At 36.8% G+C, this 24,981-nt stretch overlaps 2 protein-coding genes across 3 annotated transcripts in view; one reads left to right on the forward strand and one right to left on the reverse strand.

Annotated features, from left to right (window-relative positions):
- The window catches only part of sntb1 (syntrophin beta 1), a 56,187-nt gene that overhangs the window by 19,939 nt on the left and 11,267 nt on the right, over positions 1 to 24,981 (reverse strand). The window contains exon 2 of the mRNA XM_023330594.1: positions 5,003 to 5,252. Within this exon, the coding sequence (XP_023186362.1) occupies positions 5,003 to 5,252 (250 nt within the window). The remainder of the gene's footprint in view (positions 1 to 5,002; positions 5,253 to 24,981) is intronic.
- On the forward strand, positions 19,274 to 24,126 carry LOC111608088. Of its 2 annotated transcripts, XM_023330597.1 has the most exons (6): positions 19,274 to 20,396; positions 20,509 to 20,639; positions 20,759 to 20,879; positions 22,248 to 22,310; positions 23,660 to 23,725; positions 23,815 to 24,126. In XM_023330597.1, exons 1-6 carry the CDS (start codon positions 20,204 to 20,206, stop codon positions 23,841 to 23,843), a joined length of 603 nt encoding a protein of 200 aa, XP_023186365.1. In that variant the 5' UTR covers positions 19,274 to 20,203; the 3' UTR covers positions 23,844 to 24,126. The 2 variants fall into 2 exon arrangements, with proteins under 2 accessions (XP_023186365.1, XP_023186366.1); XM_023330598.1 differs by lacking the exon at positions 19,274 to 20,396 and having other exon boundaries at positions 20,405 to 20,639.

The following is a 24,981-nucleotide window of genomic DNA, read 5'->3' on the forward strand; positions in this document are numbered from 1 at the left end:
TAAACTAATAATTGTCTTATCAAAAAATTCTCCCACCTTAAGTCATGCAGCACTTTCAGAGTTAGCATGACCTCTTTGGCTGCTTGTTACTGATAGTTGAGCTTTTTAGAGATGTCTTGGTAGGTTTGCAGGTTTGACATATTCTTCCATTATCAGAAGATTGAATGACCAGAGCTATGTGACATTTTCAAAGCTAGAACTATTGTATCACAACCTACCTTTTTCCTCGATCTTCATGATGCCATTTGTTCACCAATGTTCAATAAAAAATGAACTGGACTTATACTGAGATTAAGCAAGGAGACAGTTTTAAGTATGTGACTTCTAAAGGCATTTCATTTAGAGGGATTAAATAAAATAAATGCACACCTCTGTTACTTTACTTTGTTTTTCACATAAAATACCAATGAAATCTAAAACATTTCTATACTTGTAAGGTGAACAAACTTAGCAAAGTTCAATCCTTTTGCAGGGCACTGTGTACAGATATCTTCAATGGCATAACATTTTAGCCAATACTGACTGAATTTGTGTTCTAAACAGTGAAACATTAATGTTAATGTTTTCCTTGTTAGAATATTCTATTTTTTTTTCCACTTATCCCAACTTACCGTTCACTGACCTTCTAAGAATAGAGCGCATGGGTGATCCGTGAACTGTAAAGCAGCCTGAGGCCATTTTGACTATTATTAATGTACAACATACCTGAAATAACTTGGCTTGATTTAAAAATCCCATTTATTCCCAGGATTAATATACGCTGTGTATCTGAATACGTTAGGTCAGGATACTCACATTAGGATGAACATTTTGTTTGAGTTCTTCAAGGTACACATAGGGAATTTAAATCAAGTCTACCTTCATTCCAAAGTAAAACTCATCTCTCCACTTCTTTAGCATTGTTTTCTACTGGCTCTTTTCATCACTGTATGTGTTCTGCCTTTCTCAGGGCCCCGCTCTTGTGCATTTCCTCTTGGGCTCGCACATGGTTTATACATCATCTGGTGAAATGAATTGAAACCCCTGAGAGAGATGCAGCATTGCTGAGTATAGAAAAGGAAGATAAGCCAGAATCTTCTGTCATTTAACATAAAACCTCCTAAACAATTTTATCCCTGAAAGCCAAATAAAAAAAAACAGAGAGCTAGCTTACAGGCTTGCCTTGTGATTTTTAACTTCAGCTTTCTGTCTGGGGACAAGCGAAGGCTGAGAAACATCCAACCTTCCAGGATAAACATGAGCACATTTTCATGGATTAAGAACAGCGAATTGATTTAAACTTGGGTGCATTTCCATTTAAACATTTACTAAACTTTATCTGGCAGAGTCAATCAGGAATTTGTTTTGGTTGTGGAGTACAGAAAAGGCTTCATAAAAACCTGCTGGTCAAGATAAATTTGTCCAAGGTCTACATTCTCATCCACAAATCTGCTTTAGATATTCACAAAGCAAAGCACAGTGTTATCTGTGTGTGACATGAGATGGGGCATTGACCTCAACTCCTCGCATAACTCACCAATAAAATCAAAGTTATGGGCAACAAAGTCAATGTTCAACCTTGAAGTGTTTTTAAGTGGTTTCAATCAACATTGACCTGAAGGTTTCACTTTTGAAAGTCATGACTGATTTTAGTGTGATTTTACAAGTAATGCTCCTCCTACATCCATGTAATCTAAAAACTAACATTGACTTAATGTGAAACATGACTAAAGGTTTCTCATGTACAGACACCGTAGTCTTCTACGGCCAAAGACAACCTGACAAGATGGCAAGATTGTACACTGATATTAATGCACTAAAAAAAACTGCTGAGGAGGAATGTATGAGGGAAAAAAATTTAATATTCTAAATATGGGAAATAGTCTCAGTAATTATATATATATATATATATATATATATATATATATATATATATATATATATATATATATATATATATATATATATATATATATATATATATATACAGTCCAATTATATGCATTTTCAGATTATTTCAATGACATTCACCATTGGTTTATAATTTTATTTAATGTAAATACGCTAGAAAATGTCCACTCTTGAGGAAGAGTTTGCGTATTGCAGTATATGTAAAATATATTCTGTTCTCTTTTATTTAAAATGGAAAATAGCTATTGTGGTTACTGCTGTTTTCATTTTTGCAGTTAGGACAATGTTATCTATAATTTATTAGTTGTTGAAAGATAGACTTTCAATTACTTGCTCAATTTAGTGGTATTTTAAGAGGTTATCATGAATATATCATAAATTCTGCCCTTTCTAGTGCAACACTGGAGGTCAAACAAGGAGATTTGAGCTTGTTGATAAGTCAGTCTCTCTGCTCCAGCAGGCAGTCAGCTGCTCCACACACACATTCATTTAGCTCCCACATTATGACTCTGTGTTTTTCATGAGGCAAAATGTTTCCCACCTTTTACCCAGCCATCTGACTGACAGTGCACAACAACAGGTGAAGGGCGATCTATTCTCCAAGCAGATGGTCGTCTGAAGTCAATCATTTAATTTATCTGCTAAGCACATTATTAAAAACATACTTCAGCTGGAATTGTTTTTAATGAGAAACAGTTTAATATAGTTTTTCCTATTTCAAGTTTCAGGAACAAAGAGAGAAAGATTAAAGCAAACATTTTAATGGTTTTTCTGAGTGCTAAAAAAAAATTAGCCTTGCCCCATACCTGTCAAGCTTTGGGTTTGAGAATACGGGAAATCTTAAAAAAATGCATTTTCACTGGAATATGGCTTTGACACAAAACCTGTTTGTGCACATGAAAATTGAAGATGGTCAGGAGAACAATTTAGTTCACTCTTTTCTCCCTTTCACACAAGCTCCTTGCAGGGAGAGATTGCTCTGTTAGAGACGAACATCTCAGCTTGAAAAATGAGGAAGAGGAGATGTGGAAGAGCGTCATACAAGGAACAGGATCTGATGCAAAATGCTTGTTGAGGAAATCAATGCATTTTGTTTACATCACAACAAGGATGAGGAACAAGACCCATTGACGACCATATTTGGGTTTCGGTCACTTTTGCATCTGTACGTAACATTTGAACATGAAATTTGTGGAAGATTGCATGCAGACAAAATGTCTACAACAAATATTGCGTGCATCTGTATGACCTTTTATAGAAAATCCTGTAATGTTAATCTTCATTTAAACTTTTATTGTTTGTTTTTGTGCAGCTATGCCTTACTAATGGAGAGTTGAGGACTACTAACTTTAGGGGAGACTGGTCACTGAGGGCTTATTATGCAAAGCCTTTAAGATAAAGAACAACCAATTCTGTGGATTCTGTGGGCACATATGTGCAGACAAGACACAGAGTCACAGTGAGATCACAGAAAGATCTGTTGAGAGCAAAAAAAATCAAACAGCTGAAGAGGTTGAATGATAGAAAAGCAGACTTTTTTTGGTACTGGGAGATGATGAAAGAGAGGAAAAGGAGAGGACAGCAGGAAGTCGTTGGGGCAGAAAAACACAAACAAGTTGAAAAGACTGAAGCGCAGACAAGACAGAGCAACAAGGAGAAAGTATTGCACGCAGAGGAAAAAACAACATGGTGAAAACACTCAAGAGGGCCCATAATATACAGCACAGAAAGTGAAAAGAGAATGAAGTAAAGTAAAACATTTCTGTGCATCAATCTGCTATTTAACTCTGCCACTGTCAAATTACCAACCAACTAGCTTAATGACACCTTCTAACAATCCCCCCCACCCACTACTATGTAGGTCTAAGAGCTACTTCAAATGTCTGGCCGTAAGCAAATCAGGCTGAAAAAGTCACTTTAGTGCTTCTGTCTTTCAAGATAGCAGGTGACGCTGGCTGATCCCGGGGAAGATACTAATGAGCAAACGGAAACTGACAAAGCAAAGCAGAGAAAATAATGTTGAGTAGTTCTGATTTGATTCAACATCATACATTTTCTAAATCTTACACTTGATGGATATTCTATCTAAATGACAGAATATCCATCCTAAATTATGTAATTCATAGCATGACATTTCTCATTTTTGTTTAGTTCCATAAAATGCCCCAAACCAGTGTGTTTAATTACAAATCACATGAATGCAGTAAAAGAATTTCCAACAAACTGCATTGTAACCAACTAAATTCAACCTGAAACATTTTATCAAATATTGCATCCAAGCAGAGGTTTTTTTGTGATTGAGAATTGCACAAATTTAATTCAACTGTTTTATAAATCATTTAATCACTTAATTATAAATCATTTCCACTCTGCAAGTACACACTGCATTGTGTTCATCTACCTCATAATATCTCAATAATATTCCGTTAGGTTTGTTGTAACATGACTAGATGCAAAAAAGATCCTCACAATGTGTGAAAACCTTTGCAAGAGACAGAACATAATGCTGCACGACTTCAAGTTTCTACCGACAGCTTTGTTATTATGCTGGTAATAAATGACCTAATGTTACATTATTTTGACTTTGATGAAGACAAATGAGTGAATCAAGAAGGATCCACTCAAAGGACAGATTAATTTAAAAGTGGAAAGAAGAGAGAAAAACATCGATCTTCGTGCATTTCTCTGTGGATAAATGAACATTTTCAGGGTTTTTAGCTGCAGGTGATTTGAATCACTGGCAAAGGCTTTTATTTTCCTCATCTGCTGTTCAAATGTCCATTAGGGGAATGAGAGAAGAGAATTGCCCTAAATGTGTTGGATAAATAATTTCCTGTTTTTATTGCCGGCTTCATCAGAGCAGCCAGAAACCCAGAGAGACACTAGAGACCTAAAAGACTGGGGATATGCAATTGTTACAACTGCATCACATTTGTCTGTGCGTGTTTAATTTAAAGGCAAAGATATCCCTAAGGAAAAGCTCCTGCACTGCATATTGATTGAAATGACATCTGAAGTTTAGCAACGGTCTCCAGCAAACCTGCGGTTTCATCCCTCCGGCCCAGTGTGTTTGTGTTTTCTGTTGACTTCGTCCCAGTGAGTTTCCACCTACCTGTTCTCAGGATCCACTCTGGTCATGGCACGTGTCACGAAAGACATCTTCAGTGGTATGCACCTCCTGTCACTGTTCAGAGACAGGAAGGGCTGGCTGGGAGAGCTGGGAGACTGAGGCGAGGACGAGGAGAAGGAGGCGGTGGGAGAGCTGCTGGGGCGCGGAGACTCAGGAGGAGGCGCCTCCCAGCTGATCTCCGATACAGGGGAGCCCTTTTTGACATACGGCGTAGCCTCACGCATGTACTTCACTGGGAAGAAAAGACAACAAACAACTTATTAGGAGTAAGAAAATGATAAAATGAAGCAGAAAATAATAGGAACGAATTTTCCTTTTGTCATAAAAATCATTTGTTTTAAAAATGTACCAAAAATCCAAAGAAAATGTTTAGGTTTAAATTCTTAATATTGAAAAAGACTATTTAGATTTCATGAATTCTGCACACAGGGAAACGTTTTGGAGAAGTTTAGAGTACGATTAGGTTGTAAATAAATATACCAAACTTTGAACGTCTCAGTTAGTTCCTGAAGATAAAAATGTTTGCACTAATTATAGCCTTAGGTGGTGGAATATTATTAAATAGTTAAATAAATACACGCAATCATTTCAGATTTTTGAGGGGAAAAACAGCTGAAAACCACAAAGACTTATTTTTTTACACTTTGTAATTATATACTACTTTGTGTACACAGAACTGAAGCAAAAAACAGCCTCCACTAGCCGCAGCAGTCCATTGCATATGATGTAACTTTTCTTTTGGCTGCCCTAAGAATCAGTGAAAATGGTTTTAGCGATGTAGACAGCTTGGTCGGTTATGAAGAGCTCCTGTTTGTAGCCGAGGACAAGCGTCACTGTGGAAAGATTACTGATTGCCTCCTCTGTTACAATGAACTGGCACAGTCAACCCTGCCGGGTGCCAGTCTGAAGCGAAAGCAGCGATCACAAACATGCCAAAAAGCCCAAACGCCCTGCTGTCTTTTTTGTCTCCCAATTAATTTGTTGCAATTTATATATTTATTTTACCTTCATCTCACCATAAAAATCCCACTGAGATCAAAATCTATTTCAGAAAAAAAAAGCAAAGCCTGGAAAAGCACAGATCACAATATATACACAATATAAATCCACAATTTTCTGAGGATTTATGCGACTAGGTCTAAGCAGCAACACTGACGAATAATTAAGGACCAAAACAAATAAAAACATAGAAGAAGAAAAAAACAAAAACCCTTGTGAAAGCCCTACTGCTGATCGGACACAAGCAGCTGAGACCTGGGACGTTCTCCAAGATAACAGAGCTTTACATGTAAAATTCAAACTGCACAACACTGGAAGCTTGATAACGATTTTATACCCTTCATCTCTTTATCTTGAGAGGGAAGCAAACAAGAGAAAATAAATGGTGAGAGTGAGGGAAAAGTGGGTGTTCTGCCTGCTCTGTGTGTGCACTGAACGTTCCAGATGCCTGGTATGGATCTTGGATGTTTAATTGGATATCCAGAGCCAGGAATAATTGGGATCTAGCTGGTGCCATTTGTAACGCAGCTTGTGAACTATTCTGGGTGAAGAAAAATCACCATAGAATCCTTTGAGATGGCATAACGAGCCTCACTGGCAACCTGTAGAGGAAGGATGACTGACTCATAGTGTAGAGGAGGAGACGCGGACGGTATGAGTCCTCAGTGGGCCATCTGGGACGACATGATCCAGTTACAAAGCAAGATTCATCCACACAGACAGATTAGATTAAACGGCATTAAAAAGGGCTGATACATTTGTTGCAATGTATCAGAACAACACAGGTCAATAGATGAGAAAGCTAAAAAGAAAATGTTCTGCCATCAGCTGAGGACAGAAGAATCTGGTTTTGTCTGTAAAGAACCCCAGTTAAAGGAATGTGTAGGATTTTAATTCAGACAGAGGAAAAACATGCAGCCAATACAGTGTGCACCATGATCTGTGATGATGAAACATGATGAAGAAAAAGAAATCCATGAACAGAAAGAGGAACATCCTTCGCAGTGGAAACATTTAGATTTTAAATATTCACAGTGTCAGAGTACAGATATAAACTGAATTGAATTATAGATTTAAATGACAGGTATGTTTAAAAAGTCAAGGAAGCATGATTAATTTATTACATTTTTCAGTTGAAAAAAAAAAACCCTAAAACATTATGTAATTTAGAACAGTGGAGAGTAATCAATTTTAAAGCAGTTTAATTTAGTTCATGCACAAACTGCAACACAAAACCACAACGTCAAATCATGGCAGCATAAGAGTGAGCTAAATGTTGGACTGCTTACACTAAAATTTATTTATTTTATGTATGGAATAAATATAGTCCTTAAAGAAGTCAGAACTAATAATCTAGGCCAAATATTATTTCAGAATAAATTTTAGCCAACGCATTTGTACCGATTTGTGCACAGCTGTGTATGAGAACGTGTAAAGTGACAGTCACAAGTCTACATAGTGAAACCAAAGTTTTATCATTCACTGGAGATAGAGAACAGTGGCAAGATGAGCGTCAACAAGGCACCTCCTCTAAAATGAAAGCAGAAAACTAACTTACACAAAGTATGAAGACACCTCATGGAAACCATTGTGGTTCATCAGCTTGTGTTTCATCTTTGTGGTAGACGCATAAGAGAAAAAAAAAACATGAACATCATGATGTGAGCAGAGAACAAGCGCAATTACCTCTTCCTTTTCAGTCACAAACGTATGCAAGCGGTCTCTGCTGCTTACACAAAAATCATCTTGAATTGAAACAGTATATTCTTGAAATAGCAATGAATATTTTTGGGGGGATGTGTTACTATTCATGCTAAAGAAAAGCAGAAACAAATGATACCAGTGTATCCCATTCACAGTGCTGTGAAAGAGAGCTGAACAGCCACACCCAGGCCTAATGAGTTCCAGAGGAATTAAGCAGAATCAAGAAATGTCTTAAACAAAACCCATCAGGCAGCATGAAGTAGGCTAAAAGATGCCAAAAAGCAAAATACATGATATTCTGACCTACTGGAATTCCAGAGAAGATGAGAAACAAAAACAGTCATTGTCTGGAAAGGTTCACAAAGCAGATTCTAAGACTTTGGGACTCCAGTCAGTGATGGCCAACATTCATGACTGGAGAAGACAAAAAAAACAGTCAGTTTTAATAATTCAACAGTAAGACAGAGAGACTGGGACTGGTGTGTGGTGTAGAGGTAGAGCGGATGCTACATGCACACAGGTTATTAATCCGTAACAGTGTCCAGATTACAGTTTCCAACTCTGGTTCCTGTGCTGCATGTCGTCCTTCCTTCTCTCTCTACCCATTTCCTGTCTGACTTAGAGCAAAGAAACGTCACTATAGATAGAAAAAACTTTAAAAAGAACTCAAAACTCAAAAATGTGGCTTAATTAAACTCTGCAAGAGTCGATTTAAGACTCTGTGGCTGCAAAAAACTCATTGCTTTTTGGTATCAAGAGTGACAATAAGTTATCAGATTTAGGGCATAATGACTTTTTCACATGAAAACTGAATATTATATTTACTCAGACTATTTTTGTCTTATAATAAGATTAGTTTGATAATCTGAAACTATCGATGGGGGCAAAAAAGCAACAACAGAGGCAATCTGTCAGTATATTGAAATTCTGTTTTTTTTTTCTTTTTAGGAAAAAGAAAATAATTTCTGTTGGGAGGATATTTAACTGTGACCAGCTTAACTGCGCACAGATAAAAAAGCAGGAAGTGCGGGGTGAAAATAAATGGGAAGTAGTTCATGCAGTCTTCACCCTGGCAGTGTGTAGATGTGCGTGGTTTTCCCTTGGGTCATGTTTCTATTTCACTCCAACACAGCCCAGCTCTACACAATAACCTCAATAGCAGAAGATGAACTTGGAGAGATTATCATGCTACTCGAGCCTTCGTTTGAAACAAGATGGCTTTGCATGTTGCATAACTCCAGCAGAAAAAAAATCCAAATAAGGGCTTGCCCTCCCCCATCTGTTTGACTTCATTTTCCTTTTTTTTTTCTGGCTCATGCTGGAACAGAGCATGTGGATGCATGCATAACAAAATCGTTGTCATCAAGACTCCCTTTCTTCAATGCATTTTGAAATAAGAATAAGCTGTTAGTGCCGCCACTAGAGAGACTCTTGCTCCTTTATGGACTTCTGTGCACAGTAGTCAAATTAGCTTATGTCAATCTTTACTCTCCTCTCATTTGCATATTCTGCAACTGATGAAATAAATGTATTTCCTGCTTTCCTGCATGGAGGTGCAGGACTTCTGTCAATATTAAACACACAAACCAACGATCAGCCTCACTCTTTATAGAGTTTGTTCGTCCTCTGCCAGCCCTCTTAGCAAGCACACAACCTCCACTCTAAAATAACGGGTATAACTACCATATCTGTCTCTTACTTAATGGCGTTTAGGAGGATTTAATGAAGTCTGAAGGCATAGTACTTTCTACCAGATGCTCCGAATGCGATTTTGTCTTGGTGAGAAAATACACCACAGGTGGATGGAGGCCTCCTCTCATTAAAGCCTGTGGGAGAGGAGCAGACGGAAAGACAACTAATCAGAGCAAAAGGAGAACAAAATAAAAAGAAATAGGCTCCGACTGCCTAACGAAGCTTTGCAAGCCGGTGTTGATATCTGGGTACCAGACCAGCACAAAATGGGCGTTAAAAAATCCACCCTGGAGACATCTGTTATTGAAAGACTCTGATGAAGGTGTGGAAAACCTCATATACTGTTGAACCTATGCGATCAAGTTGCAAGAGTGGGAATGTGGCAGTAACATGTGAAATGTATGCATAGATAAATGACACTGAAATTTAAGCATCTCAGAAAGTGATCAACTTCACAAAGAAAGACATTCAGCAAAGCAGAAAAGATGTTTACATGACATTTCTGTCTTTTGAAAATTACTGGCTCAGCTTCTAACATTCTGCAATGAACAAAATAAAATAACTGCTGCAAACTTTTAACAAAAAAACATAATTGCTGTTCTCTTTCAAATAAAAAAATGACAGACCATGTTCAAGATTATGATCTGTTTATTATTTTCTCTTTGTTCAGGGAAAATAATAAACAGTGTTTGTTGCATTACCATCAGAAAAAAAATCCCCAGGCTTTTATTTTGAATTATTTGTTTGAAAATAAAAATAAGCTGTGATTAAAGTCTTGTGTAAATGCTCAGGACCTTGCAGCAACAAAGGGCAGGGAACACAGAAGATTTGTAAACCAGAAGTGGAGCAATCAGTGGTTGAGGAACAGTGAATCAGCAGACTGGCTGGAAATGACTGCGCTCTAGATCTCTAAAAGGCTGCTAACATTTCCAAATCCAGCAAGTTCCATGACAGTCAGAGGATGAAAGCTCAAAAGGACAGAACAGAGCAACTTGACTGTATCCCATTTAACCTTCCTATTATCTGCTGTCTAGCTTGCTCTCACTCTCACTCTACATATGATTGTAAATGCATTTAAATAGATTACATCACTCTGCTTCCTCTGATTTACTTAACAACCTAATTGATTTTCAGAATAGATGGCAATGAACCTATTTAACTCTGTAACAACTTCCACACCAAAGAGTGTTGCTGTCAGCATGATCTTACATCAAGTGAAGAAGTTGTAATTTTTTTCTTGTTGCTGTGTTCAAAACCAAAGGGCCACAGGTCAGATTTGACGAAGCTGAAGATCATCAATTTCTGACCAACAGTTTATCTCACTTAATAGCAGAAAAAGACAACAGGTTTGACTTTGTTCTTTTTTTTAACAACAGCATGACTTTCACCCAACTGTCTGCTGTGGACAAGAGATGTCTGTAGTTCTATCAAGAAAACCTGTAAAATAACAACATGCATTCATTTTGTTCCTATTTCTGTAACAATTTCTTTTATTCCTAAAACGATGTTTAAAGAGCAGCAGAGAATTGTGAAAGTAAATCTACAATCCAGTTTATTTGCATCACATCTAGTCATCAACACTATTAACAACTAATAACTATTCTGTATTGCATTTAATCCTTTCAATTAGTCAAAATAAAAAAACCCTAAATATCATTGAATTACAGCGTAAAATTATTACCAGAGCAACTTCTAGGGCCGTGTTAAGTTCCTAAACGCTCTGTTGACACCATATATGGTTTTCAGCTGCTCAAAACCTTTTGCCCAGTGAAGAAGACCATCTCTATTTTTAAAGACTGGAAATTATAGAGACAAGCTGAGAGTTCTCTGAGATTGCAGAAGAATGAAAGGGAATTGCCCTGAAATCTGTCTGTATAAGATCACACCAGCCATTAGGCTACATTAAATAGACCACTGAAGAAACCAAATCTGCTTTAAAATCGCTTTGGATACTGGAGCTGGTGCTACCTGGAGACAAGCTGGCACCTAATCAACCCTCTCTGTCACTGAAGTGCAGGGGGCTGATTGTTAAAGGATTAAATGCAGAAAGAAGCATGGGTAATGTACAGGGGGACTCGGAGTCTGCAATTTGGGCTTAAAAAGTTAACACCGCATTTCATGATATATCGCGCAATGACAAGAGGAGTGGTGAAAAAAAAGTGTTACGAATCCAACAAACTTTTAAGGCTGTAAATCTCCTTACTAACAAACGGAAGGACTAATTTAGGGAATGGTGTTATAAGGTGTCATTCATTTGGAGTTTTGTTTAAAAAGTGCCAACATCTGCAGCAGTTCCCATTATCAAAATAAAAGCTCTCCCATAAAAAGTACAAACTTAGCAGCAAAGAATGTCTGATGCATTACTTTTACTGTCGCCACAGTAAAACCAAGAGTGCTTCCCCCCATTTCCTTAATTAGCAACATTAACCACCTCACTTCCTAAAAACCAGACTCATTTGCTTTGAGAGCAGATGGTAGGTTTCACACCTCGCTCCTGGTGTGACAAAGATTCAACAGAAGTCAGTGATGTGTGACTAAGAAAAAAAAAAAAACTTTACTGCGCATCATCCTGGCTACCATTGTTTAAATCTGGAGTAAAATGCTCAGCTGATGTTAAATCTCCTCTAGTCATATTTACAGCTGCAGATAAGCTTAAAAGTGATCATAGGAAGTTTTTCTTTTTTCTTTTGAAACCAAAAGGAGGAAGCTGAGTCTTAACCACAGGTCTATGGTTTTGTTTTGGCTGTATAAAAATTTAAACATGACAAGAAGTGAGTGATTCAATCTGTTTAGGTAATGATCAGTGCAACGCCACAGCTGCTGTTGTCATCCCTGCCTTCCACTCTGAGTCAGAACCTGAAAGTAGTAACAAAGCAAGGAGATGATAGTTTTCCTGATGGCGTAAAGAGTCAGATAGTAGACACAGTGACTGTCTCACACTCTCAACACACCGTAACGCCCACACACACACCCGCCCACCCTCATACTTAGGCTTCTGTCTAGACTACACTGCTGGGGCCTCAACTCTCATTGGCACAAACGAATATGAATACAATGAGGCACATATTCGCAGACAAATACAGGGGGACAGTCAGAATGCTGACGGTGCACACACACACACACACACACACACACACACACACACACACACACACACACACACACACACACACACACACACACACACACTCCTGCACACAGACCCTCCAGCTATCAGCCAATGACAGGTTTGGGTCGTTAAGGACTCACCATAAGAGCTTACAGGACACTGACTCATTTCCTGCCTGCAGGAGCTTTGCAGGTGTTCGCTATTGTCATCTGATTTTTATTCTCCATTCACACTGCTTCCATGTGGATGCATAAAAATGTGTTGTTTGCATGAACTAAATTATATGTGGTGTGAAATATTTCTTCAGGCTACTCCTGGTTCTGCTGTCTGCTTGGACGATTTCTTTCCACTGCCTTCAAGGCTTTCACATTAACTTTTTTTTTTTTTTTTACACATTTTGTAAAAAAAAAAAAAAACCAAAAAAAAAAAAACCTCTGTGTCTCTTGTAAGGATTTTATGTAATAAAGGAGAGCATAATTGTGGAAGGAAAAGGTCACAAGTGAGCCTGAAACTAATGATTATTTCAGTAACCAATTACAGTGTAGACATTTCTGATGACTAATCAATCAGGCAAAATATTGGCACATTCTGTAGATTTTTCACTCAACCATTTAAGCCTTTCTTTTATACAATATTAGAAATGCAGAAAAGATGGAAATAAACAATTGAACAGTTTTTGTTTTTTAAATAGGATAACATTATTACTTAAAATGCAAAAACAGTATTAATTAGTGAACCCAGCTAAGAAAATACTGTTACATCAACATTAAAAGTTCAGCCCTTTCTGCTCAACTTAATATCAATACAGTTTAGGGCTAATTTGTTGATTATTTTTGGGATTAACCAATGAATAATTGGATAGGAAAAGGTTACGTCCCTTTTGCTATATAATTATGCATTGGTTAATAGAAGTTTTTTTTGTTGTTTGTTTGTTTTTGAACCAGGTGAAGGAAAATTGTCCCACTTGACAAGTACTGGACAGAACACAGGAGAAGTTTTTTTTTAACTCAATTGCAAAATACTAACATTTTTTTGTACAGTTTTGACTTAATTCCTCCCTGACTGTGTTTTTTCAGTGTAAGGGGCATTTTTTGAGTCTGTATTCTCCAAGTAATCAATTACTAAATTTGTCAACAATTATTTCCATATTCTATTAATGACAATTAATTACTGTAGTCCTAGTGACAAGATTAAAATGTCATATTTCAATAAAAAAATTAATCATATTCAGCAGCAATTGTAGCTAAAGGTTTTTTGGAGCCTCTACTAGCTCTGACCAAGCTCAAATTGGGCCGAACATCAACTTTCAGATCTTGCCAGAAATTCTCATTTGGAATTAAGCATGGACGTTTACATTAATGGATCTAAATGGCCTAGTCAAAGCAAAGTCATTAATGTAAAGGTGAACCATGGCTCCACTTCCAAGTTCTTGACATTTGCTCTCAGATTTTCTTCTAGGATTTTTCTGTGTTTAATTTATCTTCCACTTGACTCTGATCAGTGTCTTCTTTCCCTGCTGAAGAAAGTCATCCACCCAGTATGATGCTGCCACTACCATATTTCACCAAGTTCTAATTGGGGGCATCATAGTAAAGACTTCTGAAACAAATTCACATTTAAAAAAGAAAAGTCAGGTTTTCAGATAAGATAGCATTACCATATTCGGCTTGCAAAATCAGACAGAATCTGCACGTTTGACTTGTGCGTTCAGATAAAAGAAAAACAAAATGACACCATGAAGCCTACACTACATAATTCAATATGTTTCAATCATTCGTTTTAAAAGACTGCAAAGTCTGTTAAATACAACTGGGGTGTTTTGGTTTCATAAACCTAATGAAACACAGTGCTAACAATAAAAGTAAGAAATTACCTTCCTGAGATCTAAAACCACATAAACCACAATCTGCATGAAAAAAGAGCAAGGCAATAAACTCCCTTCTGTCTAGCTGTCACACTGATAAAGTTGCAACTCCATGACAAAATGAGGGTCTGAATGTGATGATTCAATATAACAACAATGAATTTGCTTTAACTGAATTTAGTGCGGCTTTTCCTGCTCAACATCTTTTCACATATTGAAGTTTTCAAACTGCTCCATGATCCTGTTGTCAGGCTCAACACTGAACAGGTGGAACAGAATGTTAAAAAAAAATCATGTTTGTCCAATAACGCAGAGATAGAGAGCTAGGTCAGAGGTTTTCAAAGTGTGGGAGAGCTTCCCGGTTTAAAGCATTTATAACTGTTTTGTGTTGGCAAACATTCTTCTAATTTCTTACACTGTGGGTATGCTCTTCTTTAACACAGACCCAAAAAAAGCTGGTCAGAGCTGATGTTGAGAAAATACAGGGTAATCCTGAAGGAAAGAACTGTTAGAGGTTGCAAAACCTCAGAACAGGGTTCTGTAACTACAGCTCTCGTGGGCAGGTGTCCAATATATGAGAAGATGGTTTAGATCAAAGCATATTAATGTCTTAGATCAATCAAAGTCCAGCCTTAAATCCTATTAGGAATCTTCGACATGACACGTTGTAATGAAACTATAAAGACAAATAGGTTCATCTTTCCTAGAGCCAGATACATAGCATTAGTCCTGTGTCTCTTATGGGGGCTTGATATTATGAGTGGAGGTGTTCACATATAAAGGGTTGCCCCAAATCCCCAGAGAACATATGAAAGACTGAGTACTCAGGCAGAATAATGTTAATTAGAAAGGACATCAAACAACGTCAAAAAGCCAAAGTGTTTAAAAGAAGAGGAGCTGTCTGTGATAGGCCTCTCCTGGCTGCCTAACGATACCTCAGTCTTTAAACTTCTCCTAAATTAATCATGCAGATGGAGAAAATACTACGTCTTCAGTAGAGGCTCCTGTGGCGATACTCCACAGTGCTGAAAGTCCCAGAGAAGCTGTCTCTTTTCTCATTTCTCCTGAGCCATTAAGCCCTCGTCAGAAGACATTTTGACACAGCAGAGCTGGAAAAGTACAGGAGCAAATAAAAAAAAAAGAATAACGGCTGGATTCCTCTCCCTGGCTCCAGTTTCAGGTTCTCATATCTCTCATGTTCACTGTGATATGTCAAATGTCACAATGGAAACTCAAACAAGGGGTTTTATTACCGTGACTTGCTGTATGTTGTCATTTAGGGGAGCTTGATGAGGCAGAAGCCCAAGAGCGCCTCATTACAAAAACAATATGTCAAGTTGAAAAGGTGCAGCAGAAGACGGGACAGTTTCCGACTTGGTCTGACAAATTTCTGCACATAAATCAAACACTCTTTGTAACAGTAAATATTATGAACTTTTTATTTCATTTCTCAAAGGCCATTTTGCATTGAACCAACATAACACCACTGGCTGCGGTTGCTGGGAGCTGAGACATAACTACAGAACACCGACTGCTCCCCGGAGCATTTCCCATTTGGATCATCTGTTAACACAGCGAGCACAAACACCCTGCTTGGGTGACACTTGAACAAAGAAGAGCCTCTCTGGGACTGTTAGGAGGTGCTGCAAATTATGTGTCCTAGGTGATTCTATCAATAGCAGACTGCATTAAAAGCAGACGAGAACGCATTCAGAGCAGACTGACAACACATTCATAATCCGGTTTATTCACACTAATAATGCCTGTGTTAGTTTAGCAGAACAAAACTAGGGAGAAATGGATCTTGATCAACTATGATTTGGGGTAAGCAGCAAAATTAATGTTTTACTGATCTTTTTGCTTCTTAAAATTGTGATTGATTCTATGAAAAACATCATTAGACTTTGGCAAGAGCACAAACGTATCTGAAACAATAACAATGCAATCTGTGAGATTAAATTAAGATAAGAAAATCATGTAAGATTTTGACAGTTTTTAAAAGTTGAACTAATCTGCAGGTTTTCTGGCAGTTCGCCGCTTACGAAGTTTAAAAAGTTTGATCTGCCGATTCCGATTTTAGCCAATGCCAACTTCTTTTTACTTAAATGTTGCTAAATATAGCAAGAAAGTTGCTGTGTTGGCAACAGTGGGGTGACCATTGTTTACTGCAAACATGACCTGGTGGGCCGGTCTATTACTCAAGCCTCTCTCCAGGGAGAGCAGAAGAGGCCAGTGGTTGATTTTTAGACCTTTGCTGAGGTACAAAAGCTTGGGGGAATAAGATCGGCTTCACATACCAGCTGATCTCCCAAATTTAAGGAAATTGGCAATGATAAATTGGTGCACCCATAGAAAAAAAGTAATTGATCAAAATCACACTGAGCAGATTGGACTTGAAAACCAAAAATACGAACTGGTCAAGAAAAGCCTAATCAGTGCATCTCTAGTTTCCAATACTAAGGTATTGTGTTGCTTTTAAATGTTACATTTCAAAACCAGAAAAATAACCATTCATAACTTCTTTGCTCTATTTCAATCATGTCCTCATTTTTTTGTGTGAAAGCACAGCATATATTCATATTAACACAAACAAGAACTAAATGTAAAAAACTTTCTTCATTGAAACCAAAACCTGTGTGAACAAACCTGACAAATTTCCTGATACAATAAAAGTTTCCATCAAAGACGTCAGGAACTGAACAAATAATATGAGTTTTGGGAGATTATATAAAGGTGCAGGGTAACACAGTGATGCAGCTCCCACTTATTGCTGCTCACTGCTGGTCAGCTGCCTGAAAATACAATTATACAGTTTCCCCTTAAGCACAAGGGGAAAGTTTCCTTGTCCTTGTTTAAGTTTGCAAACCTTAATAATCAATATGACATATTTTGTAGCAGCAGTTGGGATACTTTTTGGTTGTAGGTTAGACATTTTTAAAAATTTTTGTGTAAATGATGGTGTTGATTATTCTTTGTGTCTGAATGTTTTTCTGATGTTATTGAAACATCTGTAAACCTAATAGATGTAATGTTGTTTTTGCTGAGCTGACCGCAGATCCTGTGACATAAGTGCCACAATCATTTGCACATAGGTCAGGTAGTTGAACTCAGGTTACAAACAGTGACTCATGATCCATATAACACATAATTGCAAATGGGACCTTTTACAAACTTGGTTGTGTAGTTGGAGCACCGATTTAGACTATAGAGTCAAAATTATCTGCCTGTGTCTGTGCAGTCTCGCTCCCTCTCTTTGACGTTAAAGTTTTACAACAGGTCTATATAGTGTTATAGTGTATATAGTATATAGTGTTCATTCATTCATTGACAGCTATGGAAAAATGGTCAAAAAGCCTTCGGAACAGCTCATCTTTTATTGCAACATCATAACCTGACATGGCACAAACAACCCTTCTTTTCAGCTCATCCCACTGCTTTTCTACAACATGTAGGATCAAAATCACACTGAGCAGGCAGTGGGAAAAAAGTGGATTTTGTGTGTTTGGTGAATGATTGATCTGGCTGTATGCTTTGAATTATTATCTTGTTGAAAAACCCAATAGCAACTCATTTTCAGTTTTCTTGCAGAGACCACCAGATACATAATTTGAAATGTTTTAGTATTTCCAACATTTTGTGATGCTGCTGTTCGCACAGCAACTGACAGATAAACATTTCCACAGCCTCATACATCCTTCCTTGAATCTAACAGTAGACATAAAATCAAACCTTCGTGCCATAACAAACCCACCTGCAGTGTTTGAAAAAAAGATGAATCTTAGTCACATCTGACCAACCCCATCAGTTCTAGTTAAAGTTCCAGAGAATTAAGGAAACTCAACATGTTCAGATTAGTTACAGCAGTAAAAAAATGTCGTTTTCTTGCCTTCTGGCAGCTGGATTGTAATTATATTGTCGGAACCTGTAGAAACAAGGGCCTTTGTGTCCTATTAATATTACAGAAGACAGAAGAACATATATCATTAATCTGAATTTCCTCAAGATCAACCTAAAAAAACCTGACGTTTTTTTTTGAGAAAGTATTTTAGTTAAATTTAATATATATTTGTGATGAAAAAAAAAGTATTTTATGGAATCCAAGATACTCAAATTGAAGGTGGATACTACCTATAAAAGAGGAATTTATATAACGACGTTTTGCACCTTCGTATTTCCAGAAACACTGGTTATTCCTTCAGTAAGCTACACAGACATGCATTTGTTGATACACAAAGATACACCACCCGCTTCGGATGTTATCATCCCATAGAATGGCGATTATCAGTGGTTATCAGCCCCATTGAATGGCCTCAGTTGGTCCCTGCTCTACCTGCTAGCAGGCTGTTATCAACCGTTATCAACCATTCTATCGGTGATAACAGCCGCTTGTCGCTAATAGAACCTTTTTTTAACCTTTTTTTAAAAACCTTTATTTATAATTTATCTGCGAATTTGAACAGGATATTAAGAATTTACTAAAAATACAAAAGCCAAACGTATCCGTCATAAGATTTTAATTAGGTATTGTAATAAACGTTACAGTATTTAAAAACAACTCACTAAAATCTAAAACCGGAGGTTTTTTTTTCTGTTTTGTTTATTTTTGTTCGCTTTTTTAAAGACTTATATTCCCAATATGCCTTTTATTTCTTTGGATTTTTTCCAATAATTCACTCAAAATAAATGCCAAAATTTAACATACTTGGTAAATTTTATTGGATCTTTACAAGACGTGTTCTCTCAATACATGCCGTGTTTTTATCTTCCGGTCGTGCAATTATATATATATATATATATATATATATATATATATATATATATATATATATATATATATATATATATATATATATATATATATATATATATATAAGCATACAATGAAATTAAAAGGTATATTCTAGAGTTATGTAGTTGTCCAACCTCATAGCCTTCCACTAGGTGGCTGTATGTACATCCGAAGTTGCTTGCAATCCATTAATAATGATAAGAAGAAGTTAGGGTTGGCCCTAATCTTATTTTTAATTTAAAAAATTAAAAATAAAAATACGGATGGATTTGCTCATATGATTATATGAAAATCTGTGTTTGTACCATATGAAAATGTTTAATATTTGTATTAGTAGTAATAATAATAAATTACGGATTGCACCCGACAAAACATTAGAGAAGAAGAAGAAGAAGAAGCTTACGTCATTCGACGCGACACTTTCCACGGTCGGAGCTGGTGAGTAGCCCCTGAATCTGTCAAATAAAAATGTAGTAAAAAACCTCAAAAGACCGAAAGTCTACATTTATAAATCTGCTGATGGTAGTTCTATGAGTTAATGTTAGCGAGTATGTGGCACAGCATGTGTTTGTACAGATTTAGACACGTTTTTAACCCTATTTGGTAGAAAAAAAAAGCTAGCTAAAGTAGCCTCTTAAAAGCCAGTCACATTCAAATGTAGCTGTCCTTCATACCTTTAATGACAATGTGCTAAAATTTTGTTTCATATATCTTAAAAAACCGTATACTTTTCAGTATACTAGTTTATATCAGTATATTGATTTAATGTTAGGATTCTATCATACAGTTCATTACATTTCATCGTTTCCCACAGTGTATTATAAGCCCTGAGGCCATCATTCTTTATTTGTTGCCCCACCAGGCTAAGCATTGTTTATTTATTTAAGTCTTTGTAAAACGTTTGCATTTTCTATGACTTTATAGTTATTGTTCAAGTATTAATCTTCCAATCTTTCAATAACACATAATTCTCAAAATGTAATTTCAAATTTCCCGTCAACTTTTAACATTTTTTATCTCAAAAACATGACCAGCTACAGGATGACTGACTGTCATAAAACTGAACCACCGGGCTTACCATGTTTTCTGGGGGATACCCTGCAAGCACAATGCATGCTAATATTTATTTATCACATACCAGAAAAAACAGCTACCTTCTGTTTATTCATATTCATGGTTGTATTTTCTGTCTTTCTTTTAGGTTCAATGTCAAGAAGAGGTATGTGTAGCATCTCTTAAACATTGAGCTATACAGCAAGATCTAAGAAAATATGTGTTTGTCCTGAATATTATTTTTTTATATGCTCTGCTTTTTTTCATTTCATGATAAGAGAGAACACATATCTCGGAGGAAGCGAAGGTCTTCCTCCAGAAAGACTATAAAGAAGGGATGACCAGGGTGGGATCTCCACTGGTTGGAGCGGCATCCCAGGCCACTGGCTTGCCACCGTTTGTCATTGATGTATGTTTACCAAAGTTCTTTCTAGCCATTCAATTTCAGAATTCAGAAGGCAAGATGCAATTTCATATAAAAATAAATTCAAACTTCCTGTTTTGTAACAAGACTTTTGTGTTTTTTAGAACTGGATTGGAAACTATAGAAGAAAAAAGCCATCTTCTTCTCAACCTAAAAACAAGAAGTTATACACCAAGGACCTGTCTGGTTACAACCTGTTCTGCAGGGATCAGTTAAAGAACAAGGGTGAGAGAGGATTTACTGTAGCTGTTATGTTGACAAGCATTGTTGTGTGTATAGCTAGCCTGATCATTGCAATTCTCACTTACAGCACAGCCTTTGCTTTCTCCCCTTGACTCGGATTATCTCCTGCAGACGTTTCATTGTGCCAATCAGTAAACAGAAGGAGAAGTTGTTAAGACTGCCAATTTTCTGTGCTGTTTTAGAATTGCAGTCCACCTGTAGTTGTAGCAAAGTAAAGGAAGCCATTCAGTCTTTGTTGGCCTTCCAAATATGGAATTAACATGGACAGCTGCCTCGATGAGCTCAGGGCTTCTGTCTTTGTAGTGACAGATTTTATGTATTTATTTATTTTATTTTATTTATTTATTTATTTGCAGCAAATGCAATTTCAAGTAGAATTTTTGGCATTGAACTGGCACATGACATACGTCACAGACAAACATTAGCGATTGGGTAAAATTTAACACCTCTAGAGAGGTGTTAAATGAGTGTTAAGTGAGCAATAGTGTCTCAATAGCCATAGCCCAGACCCTCTGGATGCTTCAATGTGTAGTACAATGGGTCATTTTTTTACCAGGCTATTCATAAACTTAATTTTTGGAAAAAGTATCTTGCCTTAGTTATTTTGTAGTTGTGTAATACTTGCATTGTTCTGTTCGATTTACTTTCTAGAACAGTGGTTTCCAAAGTTGATTCTCAAGGGCTGGAACCTTCATGCCCTTGAGCCATGATTGAATCTAGGTTAACACACCTGGATTCAATCATGGCTCATTAGAAGGCCAAAGAAGAAAATTGACATGTTGAGGAGGTTACAACCACCAGACAGAGAAGTAAAACAAGCGGTCCTTATTGGAAGGACTTCATTCAGTATCCCTTTCCATGTAATAGGGGTTTTTTTTTGGACTTGTTTTAATCATACAATTCCATTTGAAATTGTATATATGGTTTTTATATCAGATTTATATTAGAAATAAATCTCTTTCCCTGTGACAATTCTATTCAGTGTATCCCAACAGATACCTGCTTAGTTATTTGCAATTATGGTCTATGATGGAATAGTTACCGTAAAAACTTTGCAGAAGCAGATGCCAACTTACAACGAGAAATGAAACAAATATACCCTGAAGTATGGGAAATTGTCCTTTCGTTCATTAAAATTAATAAAGTACAATGTTGTGTTGATTAATATTAGCCTTAAGAAAACCTTTAATCGTTCACACTTCACAATGTGTACTTGAGAAATACTGTTTAAGCCATGTCCTGGATACTTGTACTTTGTACTTCAAGTTTTGATATTGCATTTTATTGTACTCATATTGAAGATATGTTGGAAAAACAATTTCAATAATTATATTTTATTCTTTGTATCAGACCCCGGGAGGAAAATTAGGACACCAACTGTGGAAGACATTTTGAATGCAATGTGTGCAAATGGTAAGTTTGTTGCATGTCTATCCTGAAAGTCCTCCATTACAATGTTGTTATGTATGTTATGTGGGTATATTACAAAGCGCACTACACCCTCGGTAACACAATATGTCTGGTCTTCCTTAGGAAAATATGTATTCCGGATGATTTATAGGTTTTCAGATACAAAAAGTGTGGGGAGTCCAGCTTTGTCTTTAGGTCACTCTGACGTACAACCAGATATGTTTAAGAAATTATAAATATTCCATACTTAGATAAATCACATACGCTTTGGGGTACGTGTATTGGGTGATCTCATTAGTGAGGATGTAACACCTTTCAAAATGTTCTATATGGCTATTATGTATAGTTGGATTATAGCTGTACTGTCATGTCAATGTCTGCAAGATTCATCTCGGCATTGATATTGTGGTTGTACAAAAATGTATGTGTAATATAGTGCATGTGATGCGTTTCTCATGCTAAGACTGTTGAACAAATGTAGTTGTGACAATTAGCAAGTTGGCAAGTCTCACAACAGCTGATGTTCCCTCTGAACAATAGTCACATTCACAAATGCGGAATACAGAAATATTTTATTGTGAGCTGTTAAAAGTAATAGTTGCAGCTGGTGTCACAGCTGACATAAATCCGAATACTTTGCAGCACTATGTTTGGTTATGTTTTATTGCTTATTCAAACCACTTGAGGTGGAGACCATCAGTCACACAACAAAACACAGAAAACTCTCATTCCCTATGTACATCAACCACATTTCCAGCTTTAATTACACATGCAAACATTAAAGAAATTATTAAATTAGATGTACCACAAAATACAGTAGTACAGAACTAAAGCATAGATGCTTATCTTGCATCACTTGTTTAACTTTAAGGAAGTAGAAGACATCTCAAATTACGGAACTAATGAATGAGCAGGCAATAATTTGTTTTCAACATAAAAAAAAAATTGCAGAAATAATTACATACAAATCACACTAACCAATAGCTTAAAGTAGGGGTTCCCAAAATTGTTCCTCAATGGCCAGCACCTTGCATTTCTTAGTTCTGTTCCTGGTTTAATGCAAGGCCTATGAATAGGTTGACATGATGAAAAGTTTGTAACTTCCACCGGTGAGAGAACTAAAACATGCAGGATGCCCATCCTCAGGGCCCTAATTTTGACGACAATGAATAAAAATAAAAAGTATTAATAATAAAACTGTTTCAATATGTTTAAATATGCTGTTTACACAGAACTGATAGTAACGCTTGAGTTCAACATATTCCCGTATAAAGTATAATATGTTAAACGTTACTTGAAGGTATGACCTACCTTGAGATCACATTGCAACCAAACTGTTAATTCTTCTTTAGATGAGCGGAGCGTAACAGAGACTATGGGTTTGACGGAAGTGCTGTCAAGAGAACCGACTACAGATGGTATACATTTAAATAAATTAAGGCATTATGCTTCTTTTATGTTTTTTAAACTACATTTGTCAATAAATTACTTATTTTTCTTTATTTAGATACTACGGATGTTTGCAACATCTGTTGAACAGACGTTCATCACTGAACGTCTGTTCAGTGATGAGAAAAAAAATGCCAAGAAGAAGTGGCGTGAGTGGCGACGTTGCAACACATGTGAGCAGTGGTCACACCTGGCATGTGGATTCAAGAAAAACTGAAAAATTGTCTGCACTGGGACTGCAAAAAAGACACTTCTAATTTGGTCACAGTTGTGACATCTGACATCTGTCAATGTTAGCATTTCCTGTAGTTTTTTCTTAAACAATTGATAAATGTACAATGCATCAATAAAAGCTTTTGTATTGAAAAGATATTCTGTCAAATGTGAGTTCTTTAAATAGTAACAAACATTTGGGTATCAAACGAACACATCAGTGAGCATGTTAGCTGAACTCATTACTATTGCACTTGAAAAATTTCCACATGGTAGCACAGATAATACCCTTTAGCAAAAGAATGAGTAAGATCTTTCCTTTTAAATAAACAAATTGACCAGGTTAGAAGACGACACGTTCAGGTAAAGGCACTTTCTCCCTTCGCGAAATCGTTAGGACAGGCATGTTGATAGGACACAGCTGGAGAAGATCCCAGTGTGGGATGCAGTAGTTCCACAACGTCACGTTACTATTGGTTATCAATGGGTGACACGCCACGTGACCAGTTACACACTTTTTGCCGCTTAATGAAAACTATTAATACGATTTGACATTAGGATTTCATTCTGTCTGATAATTTCAATTTATGACTGGAAAATGTGATTTACTTACTTTAACAGAATTTACTACCCACTCAGACTGGTGAGTTCAATCATGACATCGCCCCGTGTGTCAGTGCACCCGCGATGGGGCGCATTCCATTTCAAATATTGAACGTGTGCCGCAACAATAAGACCCTGTGAGTTGTAAGTGCGAGGCTGTTATAAAGTAATGTATATGGTCATTGAGAGTATAATTGTAGTGTGTAGTGTTTTAAACTATGATCAGGGCTTCACTTTTTTCTCATATTTAGTTTAGCTGCACTATTACAGGTAGTATGTGCTAACAAGGAGAAGCTGTATGGGAGAGTGATGCAAAAGAAGCCTTTTCAGCAATTACGCCTCAAACAGAGCCGCTTGAGGTCTGCAAAAGCACATTTGGACGAGCCAGCTTCATTTTGGAATAAGGTCC

This window comes from Xiphophorus maculatus, chromosome 3, assembly GCF_002775205.1.
Source record: "Xiphophorus maculatus strain JP 163 A chromosome 3, X_maculatus-5.0-male, whole genome shotgun sequence".
Taxonomy (NCBI): domain Eukaryota; kingdom Metazoa; phylum Chordata; class Actinopteri; order Cyprinodontiformes; family Poeciliidae; genus Xiphophorus; species Xiphophorus maculatus.